Here is a 21971-nt window from a genome sequence, read left to right as displayed (position 1 = left end):
ATGGATGTGTCTTTTTGTATTTTCTAGGTGCACCAGAGGCTCTCTTCTTGGCCTGGCGGAGTTGTTTATTGCAGTACTGTTGTGCCCTCTGATGGTGAGTTTTGGCAAATCCATTTTTTTGTCCAATGCTTTTTTTTCTTAACTCTGTTTCCCATTCTCAAACTGACATATAGATTTATAAACCCTACTCTTTCACTTGAGGTGGGCTTGGAGTTAGAGGGAGAAAGTGTTGGGAGGAACTAAAGAAGAGAAATAAAATTTGAATGAGGATATAGTAAATTTAGAAGAGAGATCAGGAAGAAAAACTAATAGACTTAAGTTTTCATAGATCATGGAATAATACTGTCTACTCCTTCCATTTATGTTTTAAAACTGGGAACATAGTTAATGTGAAGATTGCAGAAGGACCACCTTTGGAATTTCCTAACCATTGAGTCTTCATACTATGGATAATGATCAAACACTCCAGCTCCTTCAGGGCATCAGAGCCTAGACAGAAGCAATTCAAAGTCTGAAACCTCCTGTCCTTTCTTGTCTTTTCTTCCCTTACGCTCAGGTCTGTAATACTCTTCTCTGTTGTGAGAAAAAATTGAAAAAAGATGCTTGGGGACCACAGTCCTTTGGAAAAGTCCATGATGATGCAAATTGGCAAGAGGATCTAAGCTTTGATTTTATTTACAGTAGTGGAGGAGATAAGTTTACAACTCTTCTTGTCATTTCTTTTACCCAGCATTACACATTACAGTTTAGACTATTTGCTTAAAGTTGACTGTTAAATATATTTTCTCTTGTAAAGTTTAGTGTGATAGAACTCTAACTTCAACCTTATAAACATTAATTCATAGGCATAGCAACCATTGAAAGAGCATCCTGCAAATGTACAAGGAAACCTGAAGTTGAAGAAACCTCAGATGAACCATTTGAAACTCCTAGGATCCCCTGTATTTAATCAGTATAGATATTTGCAGTGTTATCAGAACCCATCCCAAAGCTGTTTAGTTATCGGAATACACAGACAAGTGTGCCTCATATTCCCTAAACTTGGAGGAAGTATCCATTTTTGATTACTCATTTGTAGTATGGAAAGGTTTAAAAGGAAAAATAGGCCAGAAATAATGAAAAATGGTAGCTGGCTTTTCTTTTTCCTATCTCTTAGAGACATAGAGAGTGATAAAGTGATATTAGTATATAAATTAAAAAGCAGTAGGTGGGTATCACTCTTGCCCCTTAGAACTGTCTTGGCCCATTAAACAGCCAAATGGGGGCTGTCCACATCTATACCAGCACCACTCCAAGGTCTTATTACTGTCCTCCATTGCCACTGCAGGATTACATCATTGGATAGTTTCAATAAAGAGAGAATTTCTCCAATATAAAAATATTGTTCATAGTGCTGAATCCCTCTCAGCTGTTGCTGAACTAGCAGCAATTCATTTAAAATTTCTTGTTTTTATAATGTTGTCGAAAACTTAAATATTCAGGGTCAGTATTTATATATATTCATTAAGTTATATATATTCAGTGGCAACTAAGTCACACTACAACAGGACACTTGTGCCAGTAGTTGTTATGATATTCAGTGGCAAATAATTTGAACTAATGAATTCATACTGAAATTTTTATTATGAATTTTACCATGTAATACAGTTACTATTATCCTAATAACAATCTGTATGGAAGTCTTTCAGTAATGTAACAATGTACAGTTGTACTGGGGTATCTGGCTGAATGTTACCCCAGGACAAAAATGCTAGTATGTTGCCTCTATGTTGTGTGAGGGGTTGAAGACAATATTTTTACAGAGGTAAAGGATACATACTTTAAAAAAGAAAAAAAAAGAAAGAGATGCTCCAAAATTCCTACCAATACTATTGCCCTTCTAAGAAAATCAACTCGTATTAATTATCAAGAAACAGAAGCAGAAAATGATTTGATTTAATGCAACTCAGTGTCCTTACTACTCCCAAATCATATACCTTTCTTATGTTGTACTTCTAAATTAATCTTACCTTAGGCTGATATAGCATATATGAAAACTCTGCTTAATACACAGCTACTTCAACAGAATTTAGCCACCATGAGTAAACATCTCTACCATCATTCATTTCTTCTTGTTATGACTACTGGGTCATATTCTATAGCAAGTGAGGGCTTGACCCTTTTTTTTTTTTTAAATATAAAATCTAAAATACCACATTATATAATCGTGATATTTATATACCTAGCATATAATATATATACCTAATATATACTGCCTCTCGATAATTGCTTGTTAGTTTTGTTGTTTGACAAAATCTTCTAGTTATGACTATGATAGCCGATGTAAAATATATAGGTTATCTTAAAAGTTTAACCTCACCTACCAAAGCAATCTAAAGGTTCTTAATTTTTCTTGTGTCATAAATACTTTTGAGGATCTGGTGAAAGCTCTAGATTCTCTCTCTAGAAAAAAAAATGTTATATACACATAGGAAATGTTATATATAATTTCTTAATGATACAGGCTCTCAAACCAGCTCATGGAATCCCTAGTCTCATGAACCTCAACTGAACTGCTCAAAAGAACTGAACCTCAGAAGAACTGCTTTGGCTACACTACACACAGGTGCACATGCACATCCCTGTACCCATGCCCGTGTTCCCCTTCATGAGAGGCATTATGCTTAGAGGTTAAGTCTCAAGCTTTGGAATCAAGGTTTGCATCCCAGTTCCACCACTCAACCACCTTTTAACCTTAGGCAAAGTAATGAACTTCTTAAACCTCCTTCCTCATGTGTGAAACGGAGATGGTAATAATTACCACCTCCAAGAGAAAAATGTACTTACCCTACAGAAATAGTACTTACCCGTCAGAAACTCTTATTCTTTTCTTTTTTAATATATATTTATTTATTTATTTATTTGGTTTTAGTTGCACTGGGTCTTAGTTGCGGTAGGCGGGCTCCTTAGTTGCAGCTTGCCAGCTCCTTTAGTTGCAGCACATGTGCTTCTTAGTTGCGGCCGGCGGGCTCCTCAGTTGCGGCTCATGGGCACCTTAGTTGTGGCTCACCGCTCCTTAGTTGCAGTACGTGGGCTCCTTAGTGAGGCCGGCGGGCTCCTTAGTTGCAGCTCACTGGCTCTTTTAGTTGCGGCACGTGTGTTCCTTAGTTGCGGCTTGCGGGCTCCTTAGTTGTGGCAAGCAAACTCTTAGTTGCGATATGCATGTGGGATCTAGTTCCCTGACCAGGGATCAAACCCAGGCCCCCTGCATTGGGAGCTCAGAGTCTTAACCGCTGCTCTACCAGGGAAGTTCCCAGAAACTCTTATTCTATAAAAAGTGCTGTGGTAGTGTTAAAGACCCCTAATCAAAAAAATGCGGTTTGGGGCTTCTTGTTTTAATTTTTCTGTGCCCCATATCCTCAATTGTAAAATGACTAACTGAAATTTTTATGATTGTATGGCTTATAGCCTATTTACAGTCTTTCAATCTTTCAGGGGCTCCCCTTCATGGTAATGAAATTAAGGATTAATGATGAAAGTAATTCTGTTAGAGACAGGTTGACTGTATAATTTATCATTCAACCCAGGACACTTTTGAGAGTAAAAGGAGGACACCCAGAGTTGTCCTGACAATTTTAAATATGTTAAACCAGGACACGTCCTTCACTGTAGGTAAGCTAGAGTAAGAGCAAGAAAAATAGTCTCTCTGGCTTGCCTTCATTTCTCTATCCAGAAATGTAATGTTACTCAATTAGCCTTGTATTGGGAATTGCGGTAGAAGCTGTGTCTTTTTTGTAGTTAACAAAAAATGTAAGATTTCCTTACAAAAATTGTTTGAGGACAAATAATGTTAGCATGGAACAGTTATTGAAATTCCTGTTTAATAATAAACAATCATCTGTTTAACTAACCAAATATAGATAATATATATAAATTCTTAACCTAAGTTAAGTCTGTGGATGGTTTGGGGAACTGGATATATGCCCCAGTTTTTTCTTTGGTTTTTGTCCCATCCTTTTTTAAAAAACTTTATTGATGTATATTTTATATATCATAAAATTCACCTATCATCATGCAAGCATAGTAACAATCAGCTTTAGACTATTTCCTGCACCCCTAAAGTTCTCTTGTTCCTGTTTTGCAACCAATCCCTGCTCCTACCCTAAACCTGAGGCAAACACTAGTCTGCTTTCCTCTCTGTAGTTAAACCTTTTCTAAAAATGTCATATAATGGACTCATTCAATATGTAGTCTTTTGCATCTAGCTACTTTTACATATCCTGTATGGATATATGTTTTCATATCTCTTGGGTAGATACTTAGGAGTAGAATGACTGGGTCATACGGTAAGTATGTGCGTAATATTTTTTAATTGAAGTACAGGTTGATTTTATAATGTTTCAGGTATACAACAAAGTGATTCAGTTTACATACATATATATATATTCTTTTTCAGATTTTTTTCCCATTATATGTTATTACAAGGATACTTAATATAGTTCCCTGTGCTATACAATAGGTCCTTGTTTTTTAACTATTTTATATACAGTAGTGTGTATCTCTAATACCAAATTCCCAATTTAACCTTACCCCCCTTTTCCTTTGGGTAACCATAAGTTTGTTCTCTATGTCTGTGAGTCTATTTCTGGTTTTGTAAATAAGTTCATTTGTATTTTTTTTTTTAGATTCCACATATGAGTGATATCATATAATATTTGTCTCTCTGTCTGACTTCACTTAGTATGATAATCTCTAGGTCCATCCATATTGCTGCAAATGGCATTATTTCCATTGTATATATATACCACTTCTTTATCCATTCATCTGTCGATGAACATTTAGATTGGTTCCATGTCTTGCCTGCTATGAACATTGGGATGCATGTATCTTTTCAAATTAGAGTTTTTGTCTTTTTCCATATATATGCCCCAGGAGTGGGATTGCTGGATCATATGGTAACTCTATCTTTAGTTTTTTAAGGAAAACTCCATACTTTTCTCCATAGTGACTACATCAGTTTACATTCCCACCAACAGTGTAGGAGGGTTCCCTTTTCTCTCCACACCCTTTCCAGCATTTATTATTTGTAGACTTTTTGATGATGGCCATTCTGACTGGTGTTTAGGTGGTACCTCATTGTAGTTTTGATTTGCATTTCTCTAATAATTAGTGATGTTGAACATCTTTCCATGTGCCTCTTGTATGTCTCCTTTGGAGAAATTTCTATTTAGGTCTTCTGCCCATTTTTTTTTATTGGGTTGGGTTTTTTTTAGTATTGAGCTGTACAAACTGTTTGTATATTTTGGAAAGTAAGCCCTTGTCCGGTCAGTTCATTTGCAAATATTTTCTCCCATTCTGTATGTTATCTTTTCACTTTTGTTTTGTTTATGGTTTCCTTTGCTGTGCTAAACCTTTTAAGTTTAATTAGGTCCCATTTGTTTATTTGTGCTTTGTTTCTATTATTCTAGGAGACAAGAGCCAAAAATTAGTTGCTATGATTTATGTCAAAGAGTGTTCTGCTTCTGTTTTCCTCTAGGAGTTTGATAGTATCCAGTCTTACATTTAGGTCTTTAATCCATTTTTAGTTTATTTTTGTATATGGTGTGTTAGAGAATCTTCTGATTTCATTCTTTTACATGTAGCTGCCCAGTTTTCCCAGCACCACTTATTGAAGAGACTTTCTTTTCTCCATTGTATTCTTGCCTCCTTTGTCATAGATTAATTGACCGTAAGTGCGTGGGTTTATTTCTGGGCCTTCTGTCCTGTTCCATTGATCTATGTGTCCTGTTTTTTGTGCCAGTACCATACTGTTTTGATGACTGTAGCTTCGTAGTGTGGTCTGAAGTCAGGGAGCATGATTCCTCCAGCTCCGTTCTTCTTTCTCAAGATTGTTTTGGCTATTCAGGGTCTTTTGTGTTTCCATACAAACTTAAAAATTTTTTGTTCCAGTTCTGTGAAAAATGCCATTGGTAATTTGGACAGGGATTTGCATTAAATCTTTACACTGCCTTGAGTAGTGTGGTCATTTTAACAATATTGATTCTTCCAATCCAAGAACACGGTATATCTTTCCAACTGTTTGTGTGGTCTTCAGTTTCTTTCATCATGTGCTTAACTTTTTAAGAAACTGCAAAATTGTTTTCCAAAGTGGCTGTCCCACTTTGCATTCCTACCAACAGTGTTTAAGTGTTCCAGTTTCCCCGTATCCTCCCCAACACTTGGTATGGTCAGTCTTCTTGATTATAGACATTGTAGTGGATTTGTAGTATTATTTCATTGTGGTTTTAATTTGCATTTCACTGATGACCAAGATGTTGGGCATCTGTTAATATACTCATTAACCATTCAAATATTTTCTTTGATGAAGTGCCCAAACTTTTTGCCCATTTAAAAAAATGGACTGTCTTCTTAGTATTGATTTGTAAGGGTTCTTTTTATATTCTAGAATTTTTCCTGTTACTTTTAAAATAATTTTGTGGGAAAGGGTGGACTTTTAAAATCATGTTTTATTATTAATAGCTGCTCATATACAGTTGGAGATTCTATATTTATTGTCATCATTATATTGAGGACATAAACATACCCCACCACTGTCTTTCATTCCAACTTTTAAAAACTTGACAACAAAAAAGAAATGAAAGTAATGAAATCATGAAAAATGATAGAAGAGAAAGCCACAGTGTTTTAATGTGGGCAGAGTTCTCATCAACCTAAATGTGAAGTTGGGAAAGCTGAAACACCATTTTATTTTTCCATTTTAAAAATATATCCTACAGTTTGAATTTTTTTTTGTAAGTAGAAGTTTCATATTTTGAAAATACCAAAATATGGTTGAACGTGTTCCATCACAAAAGTCTTTTTTTGAAGGCTTGTATAAAATTGACTTTCACATTGCTAAGAAAAACAGCCACATGAACATGGAAAGACGTTTAAGCTTTATGTGCTGACAGTATTTAAACTGGCTTAGTGTGGAGCAGAAGTAAATTTATGTCAAATTTCAGATGATGTTATCCATTCTAGGATTGCTGTCATTTGTTTCAATATTTTGAAGTAAGTTTTGAGGGAATTGGAAACTATCCAGTTTTTGTCCAGAATGCATGCGACTTCATGAAACTACTGATATTGCTCTAAGGAGTTAGTTTCTAGTTTTTGTCTGTTAATATGCATGTTGATACAAAGAAAAATCCCAAATATGTGATTTCTTGTGGAAATTAGAAAAGCTGTTAACATTAATGGCTATCACCATCTTTGAAATAGTGTTAAATTTCTTTTCCAAAATAACTACCAGGAAAAAAAATTTTTTTTTACTCTAAGGAAGATCTTGGTACTCTACGAACAGATGGCACATCTTCCAAACTTAGAGACATGCATACGTATACGGCCTCAGAGAAGAAAGGAGCTCTACCCATTGCAATAATACATTGGTTTTTTTCATTGGCACATACTGGCAGTGAAGACTTTGAACAGCCCTAAAAGAAGGCCTGCCTGCTACCACAGAAGTAATCACGATTATGAGAACAAGATTTTATGAGAAAAAGAATCAAAATAGAAACTTTTCCTTTGCTAGATTAAACTTTGGAGAGGAGTTTGCTTTTTAAGAGAAGAGAAAGTTTATCACAAGGAAGTGTTTAGTTGTGGCTTGATTTACTTGGGGATATTTGGGCCTTTATGAATGAGCATAATCTTCCAATTCAAGACCTTACAGTCATTATTATGGATTTGGTAGAAAAATCATGAACCCTTTCAACCAAGCTGTAGCTGTGAAGTAGGTAGAAATAGACAACCTTGTGAATTTTCCAGCTGCTGTAGGAAGTTTCTCTCTAGGCTAGTCATGAATGGAGAGGTTTGTCAGTTTCTCTACAAGAATTAGAAAAACCTTAGAGCTCTTGAAGATTACCTCCACTCAGAAACCTTAAAACTGGAACTCGGATTTCCAATCGTTTCACTATTGATATTGCATCAAAACAGTGAGTGATATGAATTCAATTCTAAGAGTCTTAGAGAAATCTTAGGTTCCTTGCACATGCCTAGCCAAGCATCATCTGGTGAAGTGAACTATGAGAGCTGTGATTATGTTTGTTACCACATACCTCTCCCAGAGTCTCAGAGTCTTTACAACTTCTTTTCATCAAAACAGAAAGGTACAACCTTTTTAGATATCAAAGATAATGTCCAAGTTATCATGTTCCCAAACCAGGCCACTATGTGACTTCTTTATTCAAGCCAAACAATAGCAGCTTTGTAATTGAAATGTTCTTTTATATAGAATTAAAGTTTATTTTGTTTTAATTTGTAAATTTTTGTTTTATTTCTTAAAAAAAAAGAAACAACAGAAAATGGCTGTTAATTTTGATTTAAAATGAGGTAAAATGCTTCAGTTTTTGTAAACATTTATTTATTTTTTTTTTTTTTAAAGAAGGGAGTCATTATTTTTTTAAGTATTTGTTTATTTATTTATTTTTGGCTGCGTTGGGTCTTCGTTTCTGTGCGAGGGCTTTCTCTAGTTGCGGCAAGTGGGGGCCACTCTTCATCGCGGTGCGCGGGCCTCTCACTATCGCGGCCTCTCTTGTTGTGGAGCACAGGCTCCAGACGCACAGGCTCAGCAGTTTTGGCTCACGGGCCCAGCTGCTCCGCGGAACGTGGGATCTTCCCAGACCAGGGCTCGAACCCGTGTCCCCTGCATTGGCAGGCGGATTCTCAACCACTGCGCCACCAGGGAAGCCCCCAACATTTATTTTTAAAATACTGCAATGCAGTAGTCTGCTCATAACAAAATACTGTAGACTGGGTGGCTTAAACAACAAAATTTTATTTTCTCACAGTTTTGGAGACTAGAAGTCCAAGATCAGGGTTCCAGCATGGTTAGGTTCTGGTAAGAACTGTTCCTAGCTTCCAGATGACCACCTTCTCACTGTGTCCCCACATGGTGGGGGGTGGGGAAAACTCTTACTCTTCATATAAAGCCATTGTCCTATCAGATTAGAGCCCCACCCTTATCTTCTCCTTTAACCTTAATCACCTCTTAAAGACACTATCTCCAGATAGTCACATGGGGAATTCAAGCTTCAAAATACAGATTTTGGGAGATCACAATTCAGTCCATAGCAGGTAATATGAAGGAAGTCATTTTCCAATGCAACAAAATGATGGTATCTAAAATTTTTATGTATAAATCACTTTGAATTTTTTCAGGAAGTAGGTCTAAGAAGGGAATCCATACCTTCTTCAGGTTCTCAAGGAGGTCTATTATCCAAAAATACCTAGGCACATGGAATTTGTTTGTATAACTTAAGCTTTTTTTCTCCTTGTTGCCCTCAGTGGAACAAGTCATTTTTGTTCTCTTGGGGTTTAAAGGCATGATTGGAAATTTTCTCATGGAAACTTATATGATTTTAGGCTTTGGGTTTTAAGACTGTAGATTTTAGAAAAAGCAAGAAAAACTATTAAGGCAAGTGTTTTTCCATATTCTCATTGAATCTCCTAAGCAGCCTTCTGAGGTATTAGACTGCATTATAGGTAAGGAAATGGAGGTAAAGTTATATTCAGTAATGGGCTCATGCATTCAAGGTATCTCCTGTGGTAGAAATTCAGTACTACCAAATCTGAGATTCCAAAATCCATCATTCTTCTACTGCACTTGACTCTCTGTACTTCAGGATTATATTCCACTTTTTACCACCCAGAAATTAAAGTGGACCAAGGGTCAAGGTTTAATGAAGTTACTTTCAAAGCAGCACCATAAAAAGCATTATTCTTTTTTGTTTGTTTGTTTAAATATTATTTATTTATTTATTTTGGCTGCATTGGGTCTTCATTGCTGCACGCAGGCTTTCTGTAGTTGTAGTGAGCAGGGGGCTATTCTTCGTTGCGGTGCGTGGGCTTCTCGTTGTGGTGGCTTCTCTTGCTGCGGAGCACAGGTTCTAGGCATGCGGGCTTCAGTAGTTGTGGCACTCAGGCTCAGTAGTTGTGGCTCGTGGTCTCTAGAGCGCAGGCTCAGTAGTTGTGGTGCATGGGCTTAGTTGCTCCACGGCATGTGGGATCTTCCCAGACCAGGGCTCGAACCCATGCCCCCTGTGTTGGCAGGCGGATTCTTAACCACTGCACCACCAGGGAAGTCCCAAAAGCATTATTCGTAAAAAGAAAAATATGTTAGAGCACTATATTAGGACAGGATTTTATTTTTACAAAAGCAAAATATAATAGTTAATTCTCAGTAGAATGAGTAGATGAATGGAAGGAAGGAAGAGGATGACCTTTTACTTAGCACAAATGCTTTTGACATTTATGAGAGATTAATTATCTTCATAAACAGATTTTAAAAGAACCAGATTTAATGAAAGGTACATAGGTTGTACTACTATTTAACATAAAACCAATAATACCATGTATTTTTAAAAGATTTATAACTTTAAGTGTTTTCACAACTTTTATCATTTAAGCCTCGTAATAACTTCACACAAATGTTTTTACATAGTTCTAAAGAGAGAGGTTCAGTTGTACAAATACTAATTCACCTTAGGTTCACAATGAAATATATAGCTGATTTCACTAAGTTAATTTATACTACCAGTTGGAAGGACCCAAATGACTGGATTTATCAAACTACTAAAGTTATGATTCTATAATTGGGCTTTCTTATACTGATATGAAAAGATATTTTTTACATAAATATTTACCTGCTTTTCAAAATGAGTATTCTTCAAATGATAGTATGTGACAGATTTAGCATTTTTAATATACTATGAATAATTGAAAGAAATTTTAAATTATTTTACATATCTAAGTAAATCTGAGGATGTTTTTGCCCTAATGTATAAGGAAGGGCCTTACTATCACCTAAATAATATTTAATTTATTCTTTTAAAATGATAATCTTATGTTTTGTCTAATATATCATAATTTAATGATATGGACTTTTGGAATTATATTTATGAACAGAGAAGTGAATATTAAAAATAAATTATTTGAAAGTATCTATGAATGAAAACTAATTTAAAAATCTGTACAGCATTTATTGAGAAGAATAAACTTTATTGAAAGACCTAAAAAAAGATAGAAATAAATGCAGTTATAATATGTTAATGAATACAAGAACAACATTGTAACAATTGTCAGTTTCTCTCACACAAATTTATAAACTCACTACAGTGTTAATATGAACCTCAATAGGAACTGATGAACTTATTCAAAAATTCATGTGAAAGAATAAAACTATACAAATACTTAAGATAAATTTGGAGTAGAAAGGGGAGGGAAAGGTTTACCTAAACCACATATTAAGATGTATTTTTAAAACCATAATACTCAAAACAGTGAAGTATTGGTGCAGGAAAGATTGTAGGATCAGATTAGAGAAACCTTGCATATATGGAAATTTGACATGTGATAGAATTAGCTTTGTAAATCAGGAGAAGGGGCAGAGTCAATAGTTCTGTTACAGTTGATTTCTTATTTCACAAAAGTATATTTCAGATGGCATAAGGAGTAAAATGTGAAACAGCTCTAAAAGAAAAAAAAAAGTTAGCCTAATTTATATCAGAAACTAAAACATGCCTCCAGAAAGCTATTAGAACTAATAAATGAATTCAGTTAAATTTCAGCATACAAAATTAATATATAGAAATCTGTTGCAGGAATTCTCTGGTGCTCCAGTGGTTAGGACTCTGCACTTCCACTGCAGGGGGCACGGGTTCGATCCCTGGTTGGGGAACTAAGATCCTGGACGGCACGTGGTGCAGCCAAAAAAAAAAAAAAAAAAAACTGTTATGTTTCTATAAGCTAACAATGAACTATCAGGAAGAGAAATTAAGAAAACAATCTCATTTACAATTGCATCAAAAACAATAAAATACCTAGGAATAAATCTAACCAAGGAGGTAAATACTTGTACTCAGAAAACTGTAAAACATTGATGAAAGAAATCCAAGATGACATGAACAAATGGAAAGATATACCATGCTCATGTATTGGAAGAATTAATCTTGTTAAAATGATCATACTCCCCAAGGCAATCTACAAATTCAGCGCAATCCCTATCAAAATACCAACGGCATTTTTCACAGAACTAGAACAAATAACCCCAAACTTTGTATGGAAACACAGAAGACCCCGAATAGCCAAAAGAATCTTGAGAAAGAAGAACAAAGCTGGAGGTATCATATTCCCTGGTTTCAGACTATACTACAAAGCTACCACATCAAAATAGTGTGGTACTGGCACAAAAACAGACACATAGATCAATGGACCAGAATCGAGATTGCAGAAATAAACCCACACTTACATGGTCAATTAATCTAAAACAAAGGAGGCAAGAATATACAATGGGGAAAAGACAGCCTCTTCAATAAATGATGTTGGAAAAACTGGACAGCTACATGCCAAAGAATCAAAATGGACTACTTTCTCACACCGTATACAAAAATAAACTCAAAATGGGTTAAAGACTTAAATGTAAGACCTGAAACCATAAAACTCCTAGGAGAAAACATAGGCAGTACACTCTTTGACATAGGTCTTAGCAATATTTTTTGGATACATCTCAGGCAAGGTAAACAAAAGCAAAAATAAACAAATGGGGCCACATCAAACTAAAAAGCTTTTGCACAGCAAAGGAAACTATCAACAAAATGAAAAGGCACCCTATTGAATAGGAGAAGATATTTGCAAATGATATATCTGATAAGAGGTTAATGTCCAAATTATATAAAGAACTCATACAACTCAACATCAAAGAAACAAACAACCTGATTAAAAAATGGGCAAAGGACCTGAAGAGACATTTTTCCAAAGAAGACAAACAGATGACCAACAGACACATGAAAATATGCTCAATATCGCTAATCATCAGGAAAATGCAAATCAAAACTACAATGAGATATCACTCACACCTGTCAGAATGGCTATTATCAAAAAGACTAGAAATAACAAGTTTGGGGGAGGATGTGAAGAAAAGGGAACCCTCATGCACTGTTGGTGGGAATGTATTGATATACTGGTGTAGCCACTATGGAAAACAGTATGGAGGTTCCTCAAAAAATTAAAAATAGAACTACTATATGATTAAGCAATTCTACTTCCAGGTATTTTTCCCTGTGTTCATTGTAGCATTATTTACAATATCCAAGATATTGATGCAACCTAAGTGTCCATAGATAGATGAATGGATAAACAAGAGGTGGTATATATGTACAAGAGCATATTACTCAGCCATAAAAAAGGAGGACGTCTTGCCATTTGGGACAACATGGATGGACCTTAGGAACTTCATCTAACCTTGCTGGACTTTATTGTTCTTAGCTGTAGAAGAAGGGCATTAGTCTGTATGATTTCTCTGACCCTTCCAACACTAAAATTCTATGGTTGTATTTCACATTCTTGATGCAGAATAGTACAGAAAGGGGAAAGAAAAGAAACAGATGATGGCAAGATCATAAACCACTGGAATCATCCATCATATAATATAAAGTTCAGTTCAAAGTATCTCTGCAGAAAACACCCTAAATGTGCTTCCTTATTGTACCAGTTCCCTTTCATAATAAGTCCTTAAGAGATATACAGTCATGTTGAAACCAAGCAGGACCCTGTGGGGCTCCTGGGTACAAGTCCTTTCTGTGTCCCTGTTTCTTGTTTGTAGAAAATGGGCTTCATTCAGCCTCAGCCTTCCCTGAGTTCCAAAGGGCTGATTCACACTGTTGCTAATCAGGGAGGGGAGGGAATGCAGAAACAAGGGAGGAACAGTTAAGAAGCAATAGTGCAGCCTTGGGGCAGGGTCCTGGTTCCTCCTCAAGGAATATACATGACAGTACCTTTGAGTTCTTCTGCAGGAACTAAGGCCCCCACGCAGGTGGAAGATGGTAACTTCAGGCTGGGCGCATGATTCCGGGGGCACCGCCCTGTTACCTCACCACCAACCAATCAGAAGAAAGTCACAAACCCTGCAGCCCTCACCCCAAACTTTGCCTATAAAAACTTCTCCCCCAGGCTTCCCTGGTGGCGCAGTGGTTAAGAATCTGCCTGCCAATGCAGGGGACACGGGTTTGAGCCCTGGTCTGGGAAGATCCCACATGCCGCGGAGCAACTAAGCCCGTGAGGCACAACTACTGAGCCTGCGCGTCTAGAGCCTGTGCTCCGCAACAAGAGAAGCCAGGACAAAGAGAGGCCCGCGCACCGCAATGAAGAGTAGCCGCCGCTTGCCACAACTAGAGAAAGTCCGCGCACAGAAACGAAAACCCAACACAGCCATAAATTAATTAATTAATTAATTAAAAAAAAAAAACAAAAAACAAAAACTTCTCCCCCAAAACCATTGGGGAGTTTGGGATTTTTGAGCACAAGCCACCCATTCTCCTTGATTGGCCCTGCAATAAACCTTTCTCTGCTTCATACTCTGACGTTTCGGTTTGTTTGGCTTCACTGTGCATCAGGCTCACGAACTTGTGTTCAGTAACAGTGTTCATAAAATGATATATTTTAGAGGAGATTTTACTAATTATTTTGAACACCAACTAATTTTCCTACTATAAATTTTTAACAGTTGGCTAAATAACAAGCATTTGTATTATATGACTTTTTCTACACCTAATGTTCCAAAGCCTTTTTTTTTTTTTAAATACTTCTTCAACCCCATGTGTCTGTTGTCCTTGCACTTCTCTTCTTACTCTGGAAAATTCCTTGCCTTTTAATTTTTATTCCTAAATCAGTTGTCATATTCTGTCTCTCAGTATTTGTATGGGATGCCCCATAATTTCTAGGTTTCTTTGAACCACACTGCTATAGAACATACTTAGATTATTTCTTATTTATTGAAATGGAAATCAAAGCAAAAGATTATTTTTAACCAACCAGAAAGTTACTTGATGCAATTTACACTTAAAAAGAGTATTTATCTCTAGAGAATAGTAGCTGACAGCTGTCATTAGCTTGTAAATTCCCATTGTGACTTCACTACAACCAACAGCAATTTTGTATATTGTTAAACTTGAGGAACTATGGTAATTGTTATTCTTTGGTTGCAAAACAAGAAATCTAACATTTGCATTACAATCTAGTGTGTGGGAAAGAAGGAGACCTGGGGATTTATTTCAAAATCAGTATTGTAATAAAGGTTTGTCAGTTCTGAAATGTGCTATCCATGCAGAGTTTCTCAAAGCTTTCATATTTAATTCCTTTTAAAGGCTTTATAATCTTTAAAGGAAAAAGTTAAACTGAGTGATAAAGACCTTAATTTTATCTGTTGACTTTGTCTCAGTTATTTAAAAACAGTAACCCCTAAGCACTTTCCTGTGAAACTGATGTATTAGTGAAATCTTCCATACTTTATGTGTTTAAGATTCACAGATTCCTATCTTTTATTTAAATCCAACTCTGTCTACTTCTTGAAATCTGTGTGTGAATATTTTTGCATATATCAATAGAAAGAAGACTGGATTGGGGGGAAGAAAACACCAGGTAGACAAGTTAATCACCTAATTTTATGACCCCATCATCATTACTGCTTATAGAACAAATAGGGATATTTATGTTGCTGGCTCTGACTTTATGGAAACAATGGATTGCTAAGGATTCTTTTAAAAATGAGAAAGAAAATGACAAAAATTTCAAGTTACTTTAGATATTGAAAACTTTAGGTGGTACATGCTATGTATTAAGTTTATATTACTATTTTTGGCCTCTTTTTCCTTAGGAAACTCAGACTCTCCTTTTGGAAGGAATAAATAGAGATTTCTGACTTTGCTTCTTTTTAGTTTTTATGTAAAAATTCAAATCATTTATCCACAAAGGATTAACTGCTGTGGGAATTGCTGTCCTGCTGTCAACAGCTAGAACATCAGAGAGAATACATGAAAATGCTGTTTCTAAACATTGGACAGTAGGCAAGACAGGACTTTGATCTCTGAGAAAAGAGAAGCAAATGAAATTAACCTTACATTGCTTCAGCTTGCAGCCTGAGGCTTTGGTTAAATTCTAAACCACAAGGCCAGGCTATAACAACTTCCAAGGAAATAGCAATTACCAGAAGCTGTAAAATGAATAACTCTTAGTGCTCACTCAGGGCCAGAAATCATTTGACTTCCCACCAGCTAGAGGGGAGAGACATCACTGAATACATGAACATTCAGCAGAGACTCCCAGAAGAACCATAACTTGGAAGTGGAGCCAAATTGGCCCTAGAATAAAGGATTCTCTAGATCTGTCTTAAAAGACCTGAGAGGATCAAGCTAATATGCAAGTAACTTAACTATAGAACAAGATCCGGTATTCAGCAGTGTAAAAGTCACAATGTCTAATCTCCCATCAAAAATTACTAGGCATGTGAAGAAGCTGCAGGGTGGGGGGTGGGGGGGCCAGAATCAGTCAATAGAACCAGACCTACAAATGACAGAAATGATGGAATTAACAGACAAGGATTTTAAAATAGTTATTATAAATGTGACCCTTATATTCAGAGAGAGAGAAGAAAACATAAGCATAATATGAAGAAAAATAGAAAATAGAAAAATAAACAAAGGGAACTTCTAGAGGTGAAAAATATATCTGAAATGAAAACCAATATAAATGGAATTAATAGCAGATTAAACACTACAGAGGAAAAGATCAGTGACATTGACATACATAGCAATTAAAACTATCCAAAATGAATCTGAGAGGGGAAAACTCCTAAAATAATATGAAAAGAGTTTTAGTGCCCTGTGTGATAGTACCACATGGTCTAATATAAGTGTAATTGGAATCCCATAAGGAGAGGGGTGGGAGACATAAAAAATATTTGAATAATGGCCAAAATTTTTCCAAATTTGATGAGAACGATGAGCCCACAGAGCTAAGAAATTTAACAATTCCCAAACAGAATAATCATAAAGAAAACCATAGAAAGGAACATTATAATCAGATTGCTGAAAACCAATGATAAAGAGAAAATATTAAAAGCAGCCAGAGGAAAAAAGACATATTACATACAAAGGAACAAAGATAAGAATGTACACAAATTTATCATATACTGTGCAAACCAGAAGGCAAGTTCTTTAGAGCACTAAAAGGAAAAAAAAAAAAAAAGCCAACCTAGAATTTTTTACATAGCAAAAATGTCTTTCAAAATTGAAGATGAAATAAAGACTTTTTCTCACTTTACCAAAACTGAGAGAATTTATTGTCAACATATCTGCACAACAAGAAATGTTTAAGGAAGCTCTTGAGACAAAAGGAAAATGATACCAAATGGAAATGTGGATCTATACCAGAAACAATGAGGAACACCAGAGGGTAAATATGTGTATAAATATAAAAGACATTTTTCTCATTTTAAAATTTCTTTAAAGTATAATCAGTTATCAAAGTAAAAATTGTATTGTGTGGTTTATAACATATAGAAATAAAATATAGAACAATACAGGGGGAATGGAAGTATATTGTTGTAAGGTTCTCTACACTATACCTAAAGTGGTATGATATTACTTGAAGGTTAACTGTGATAAGTTAAAGATGTATATTGTAAACCCTTGAGTAGGGTTCAGCAAACCCAATAGGCCAAGTCCAGTGCACTCCTTATTTTTGTAAATAAAGTTTGTTGAAACACAGCCATGCATATTCGTTTACATATTGCCTAGGGCTGCTTTTGCACCACAGTGCAGAGTCTAAAGTTGCAGCAGAGATCTTATGGCCTACAAAGGCTAAAGTATTTAATGTCTGTCTACCCCTTTACAGAAAAAGTTTGGCAATACCTGCTATAGAGTAACCCCAAAACATGAAAAGGTACAGTTAATAAGCCAATAGTAGAGATTAAATGTAATAAAAAAATACTCAGTTAATCTAAAAGAGGGCATGAATCGAAGAAAAGTGGAAGAAAGAAGAGTAGAGTCAAGAAAAGTAGCAAGATGGCAGACATACACAACAATATTTATAATTTATTAATGCTAATGATATACACACTTTAATTAAAAGACAGAGATTGTCAGATTGGATTAAAATAGGAAGACTCAACCATATGCTGCCTGCAGGAAACCCACTTGAAATATAAAGACGTGGGTAGGTTAAACATAAAAGGATGAGAAAAGGTATACCATATGTCACACAAAGACTTGTGAGTAAATAATCATAAAAAGGTTTATTCATAGCCGTCCCAAAACTGGAAAACATCCACATGTCAATCAACAGGTGAATGATTGAACAAATTGTGGTGTATCCACAATTTTAAATGCTACTCAGCAATAAAAACAAATTAACTACTAATGCATGCAGCAACACTGGTGAATCTCAGAATCATTATGCTGAAAGAAAGAAGCCAGATACAAAAGAGTACATGCTGTATGATTCCAGTAGTATAAAACTCTAGAAAAACTAAATATAATCTGTGGTGAAAAAATCCAATCAGTAGTTGCCCAGGGGTTAACTTGAATCGGGATCAAGAGAATTTGGGGGGGGCTAATGGAAATGTTCTTTATCTTGATTATTATGTCAAAATTCATCAAATGTTCATTTAAAATAAGAGTGTATATTGTTGTTTATAAACTATGCTTCAATAAGGGTTACTTCTAAAATTTAAGTCACGAAACAATGTAGTGTGAGGCTTTTGTATTCGTTGTAGGCATTATAATTTACTAGACCAGGCAAGGAAATGAGATGTAAATGACTACAACTATGAAAAGTTTGATGCATTTAGAATCTCCAGAACATTATTCTATGTATATTTCCTCTCGGCTCTTCAATTTTGAGGGATACGAATCCTTAAAAACTTTATAGAGTGTATCTTTTGATTCTTAAAAAAAGCTAGTAAAGAAACATTATCAGGGACTTCCCTGGTGGCACAGTGGTTAAGAATCCGCCTGCCAACGCAGGGGACAAGGGTTTGAGCCCTGGTCCGGGAAGATCCCACATGCTGCAGAGCAACCAAGCCCGTGTGCCACAACTACTGAGCCTGCACTCTAGAGCCCACGAGCCACAACTACTGAAGCCCGGGTGCCTAGAGCCCATGCTCCGCAACAAGAGAAGCCACCACAATGAGCAGCCTGCACACCGCAACGAAGAGTAGCCCCCACTCGCCACAACTAGAGAAAGCCCGCGTGCTGCAAGGAAGACCCAACGCAGCCAAAAATTAATTAATTAATTTAAAAAATATTTTAAAAAAAGAAACATCACTCATCTTAAAGCAGTATAAGTGGGTTTTTTAAAATTAATTAATTAATTAATTAATTTTGGCTGGATTCCATACCAGATTTGATTCTAAACCCTGTTTTCCTTTCACAGACTAGTGATAAATTATCATCTTTATTTATTTATTTTTTAATATTTATTTATTTATTTGGTTGTTCCAGGTCTTAGTTGTGGCAGGTGGGCTCCTTAATTGCAGCATGTGGGCTCCTTAGTTGTGGCATGTGAACTCTTAGTTGCAGCATGCATGTGGGATCTAGCTCCCTGACCAGGGATTGAACCCAGACCCCCTGCATTGGGAGCGTGAAGTCTTATCCACTGTGCCATCAGGGAAATCCCTAAATTATCATCTTTAAATGCTTGGTTGCTTGTGTAAAAAATTCTGGTTCAAAATTTATTTATTAAAAGATTCATTTGAAAATTATTTTGAAAGAGTTATTCTGACATTTGTTTTAGGGACTAAGGTTCTATATAAATCAAGACTGTTAAGGAACAAGATAAGGAAATAAGGAATTCTGTGCCGTTCTGTTGTAGAAAATCCTTTCAGTTGTGTAGCTTATGATAATGGTTCCCTTAATAACGTTTTGTTAGTAAATCCCAAAAGTTGAGCTTTGGCCTGTTGCTAACCTCAGGAAAATGTTCAAGAGAACTTAAAAGGAATTGTTTTTTATTATATCATAATATGTCCAAATTGTATAAGAGAATGCTTACTTATCAAGCACCTTGGATATAATATTATATGTACTACAGAAATATGAGTTGATTGTCCTTGAGTAAGTCTCACTTATTAGTGTATTTTCACATGTCATTCCCCACAGATTCTTTAAAAAGCTCTGGCTCCCAAGAGCCACCTCCTACAAGGTATAGAATTTGGCCCAGCAATCTCTGGCTATTTAATAAAATTTTCCTAAATGGATTCAGGGTTTGTATTCACCAATACCAAGAACTTTACCTTAAATTCCTGGGAAAGCCTCTCCTTGACCCACTTAAAAGATAATCCTTTGCATATTTTCTTTTTTCTGCAAAGTGAATTGTGTGATAGATATGATCTTCCATAAGCCATTTCCTGGAATAACCTTCAACTAAAGCTAAAGGGCATATTCTTGAACCTTAGAAAACATTTTAAGCCACACTAATAATAATAAACCCCCATTTAAGAAGATTAATAATGTCACTTTAACTTATAATGAAATCTAATTATCATATGGTTATGGGTCTTTTTCATTCAGATGTGACAGTGGTGTATCAAAATGGGTTACCTGTGATATCTGTGAGGCTACCATCCCGGCGTGAACGCTGCCAGTTTACACTCAAACCTATCTCAGACTCTGTTGGTGTGTTTTTACGACAACTACAAGAAGAGGATCGGGGAATTGACAGAGTTGCAATCTATTCACCAGGTATAGTCACCTTCATTATTTTTTTTTTTAATTTTTATTGGAACCTAGTTGCTTTACAATGTTGTGTTAGTTTCTGCTGTATGGCAAAGTGAATCAGTTATACATTTACATATATCCACTCTTTTTTAGGTTCTTTTCCCACATAGGCCATTAAATAGACATTTCACCAAGGAAGACATACAGATGGACAAGAGGCACATGAAAGGATGCTCGACATCACTAATCATTAGAGAAATGCAAGTCAAAACTACAATGAGGTATCACCTCACGCCAGTCAGAATGGCCATTATCAAAAAATCAAGAAACAGTAAATGCTGGAGAGGGTGTGGAGAAAAGGGAACCCTCCCATGCTGTTGGTGGGAATATAAATTGATACAGCCACTATGGAGAACAATATGGAGGTTCCTTAAAAAACTAAAAATAGAACTACCATACCACCCAGCAATCCCACTACTGGGCATACACCTTCATTATTAATTCCCCCCCACCCATCATTTCACTCCAAATTGTTTTTACACACACACACACACACACACACACACCACTGCAAAAGAATCCCATGCTCTTAACTTTAGGACACAGTCTTCTGCTTAGCAAATGTCAAGAGAGACAGTGATTTCTCTCCCAATTTTCAGAATATGATTGCTCAGTTTTAGCAAGGGTATATACACAGGGATCTCATTCAAAAGCACCTCACGTATAATGCCATGGGCAAAGATGAACCATCAATCACATTTATACTTTTGAGACCTTTTGTCATTACCTTAGGTGTAGAATAAACTTTTCTAGTAGTTGAGCCATCATCTCTGAAGATATGAAATATTAGGCCTTCTTTTTAAATCTTCTTAGGTCTTTCACATAAATGTTTACAAAATAGACATATGGTTTGAAAATAATATAAGGCACTAAAAATTCCCATTTGACATGATATCCATTTCATTTATTTATTCTTTTTAAGTGCCTTACATTTTTCCCACTTTCACTTTGAAAAATTTTAAACCTACAGAAAACGTAAAAGCCTAGTACAGTAAGTACCTATTTACCCTTGGATTTACTCAGTTGTTGCTAATTTGCCACATTTCTGTAGTTTAAGTATTTTAAATATTCTTAATTCTCAACTCATCTTGTAATATAATTAATAGATCAGCTTGGTGTACTTTGCAAACCCTAGCATCTGCCCCTACTGGATTATTGGCAACTAATCAGTAACTATACTGCGAAGTACCATATATTAGAAAACATGGGGTGTTTTACTCAACCAACTTCCATCATAGACATCCATGCACCTCTCCCAGTGACCCTAGATTTCCAGCTGACACCTATACATCTATGTAATTATTTCACTTGTTCATAAAGTTCTTCCAGAAAAACACGTTGTTAAATCTTCACCAAGAAGATTGCCATGAAAACAGAAAGCCTCAGATAGTATAAGCTTTGTTTAGCATAGAA

The 21971-nt window shown here is 35.7% G+C and overlaps 1 protein-coding gene across 1 annotated transcript in view; it reads left to right on the top strand.

The window, feature by feature from the left end:
* MCU (mitochondrial calcium uniporter) overlaps window positions 1-21971 on the top strand; it is a 222609-nt gene that overhangs the window by 170477 nt on the left and 30161 nt on the right. The window contains exons 2-3 of the mRNA XM_036829096.1: window positions 28-94; window positions 20352-20522. Coding sequence (XP_036684991.1) covers window positions 28-94; window positions 20352-20522 — 238 coding nt within the window. The remainder of the gene's footprint in view (window positions 1-27; window positions 95-20351; window positions 20523-21971) is intronic.

The sequence above is a fragment of the Balaenoptera musculus genome, chromosome 16, assembly GCF_009873245.2.
Source record: "Balaenoptera musculus isolate JJ_BM4_2016_0621 chromosome 16, mBalMus1.pri.v3, whole genome shotgun sequence".
NCBI lineage: Eukaryota > Metazoa > Chordata > Mammalia > Artiodactyla > Balaenopteridae > Balaenoptera > Balaenoptera musculus.
This window is presented reverse-complemented; position numbering and strand designations above follow the sequence as displayed.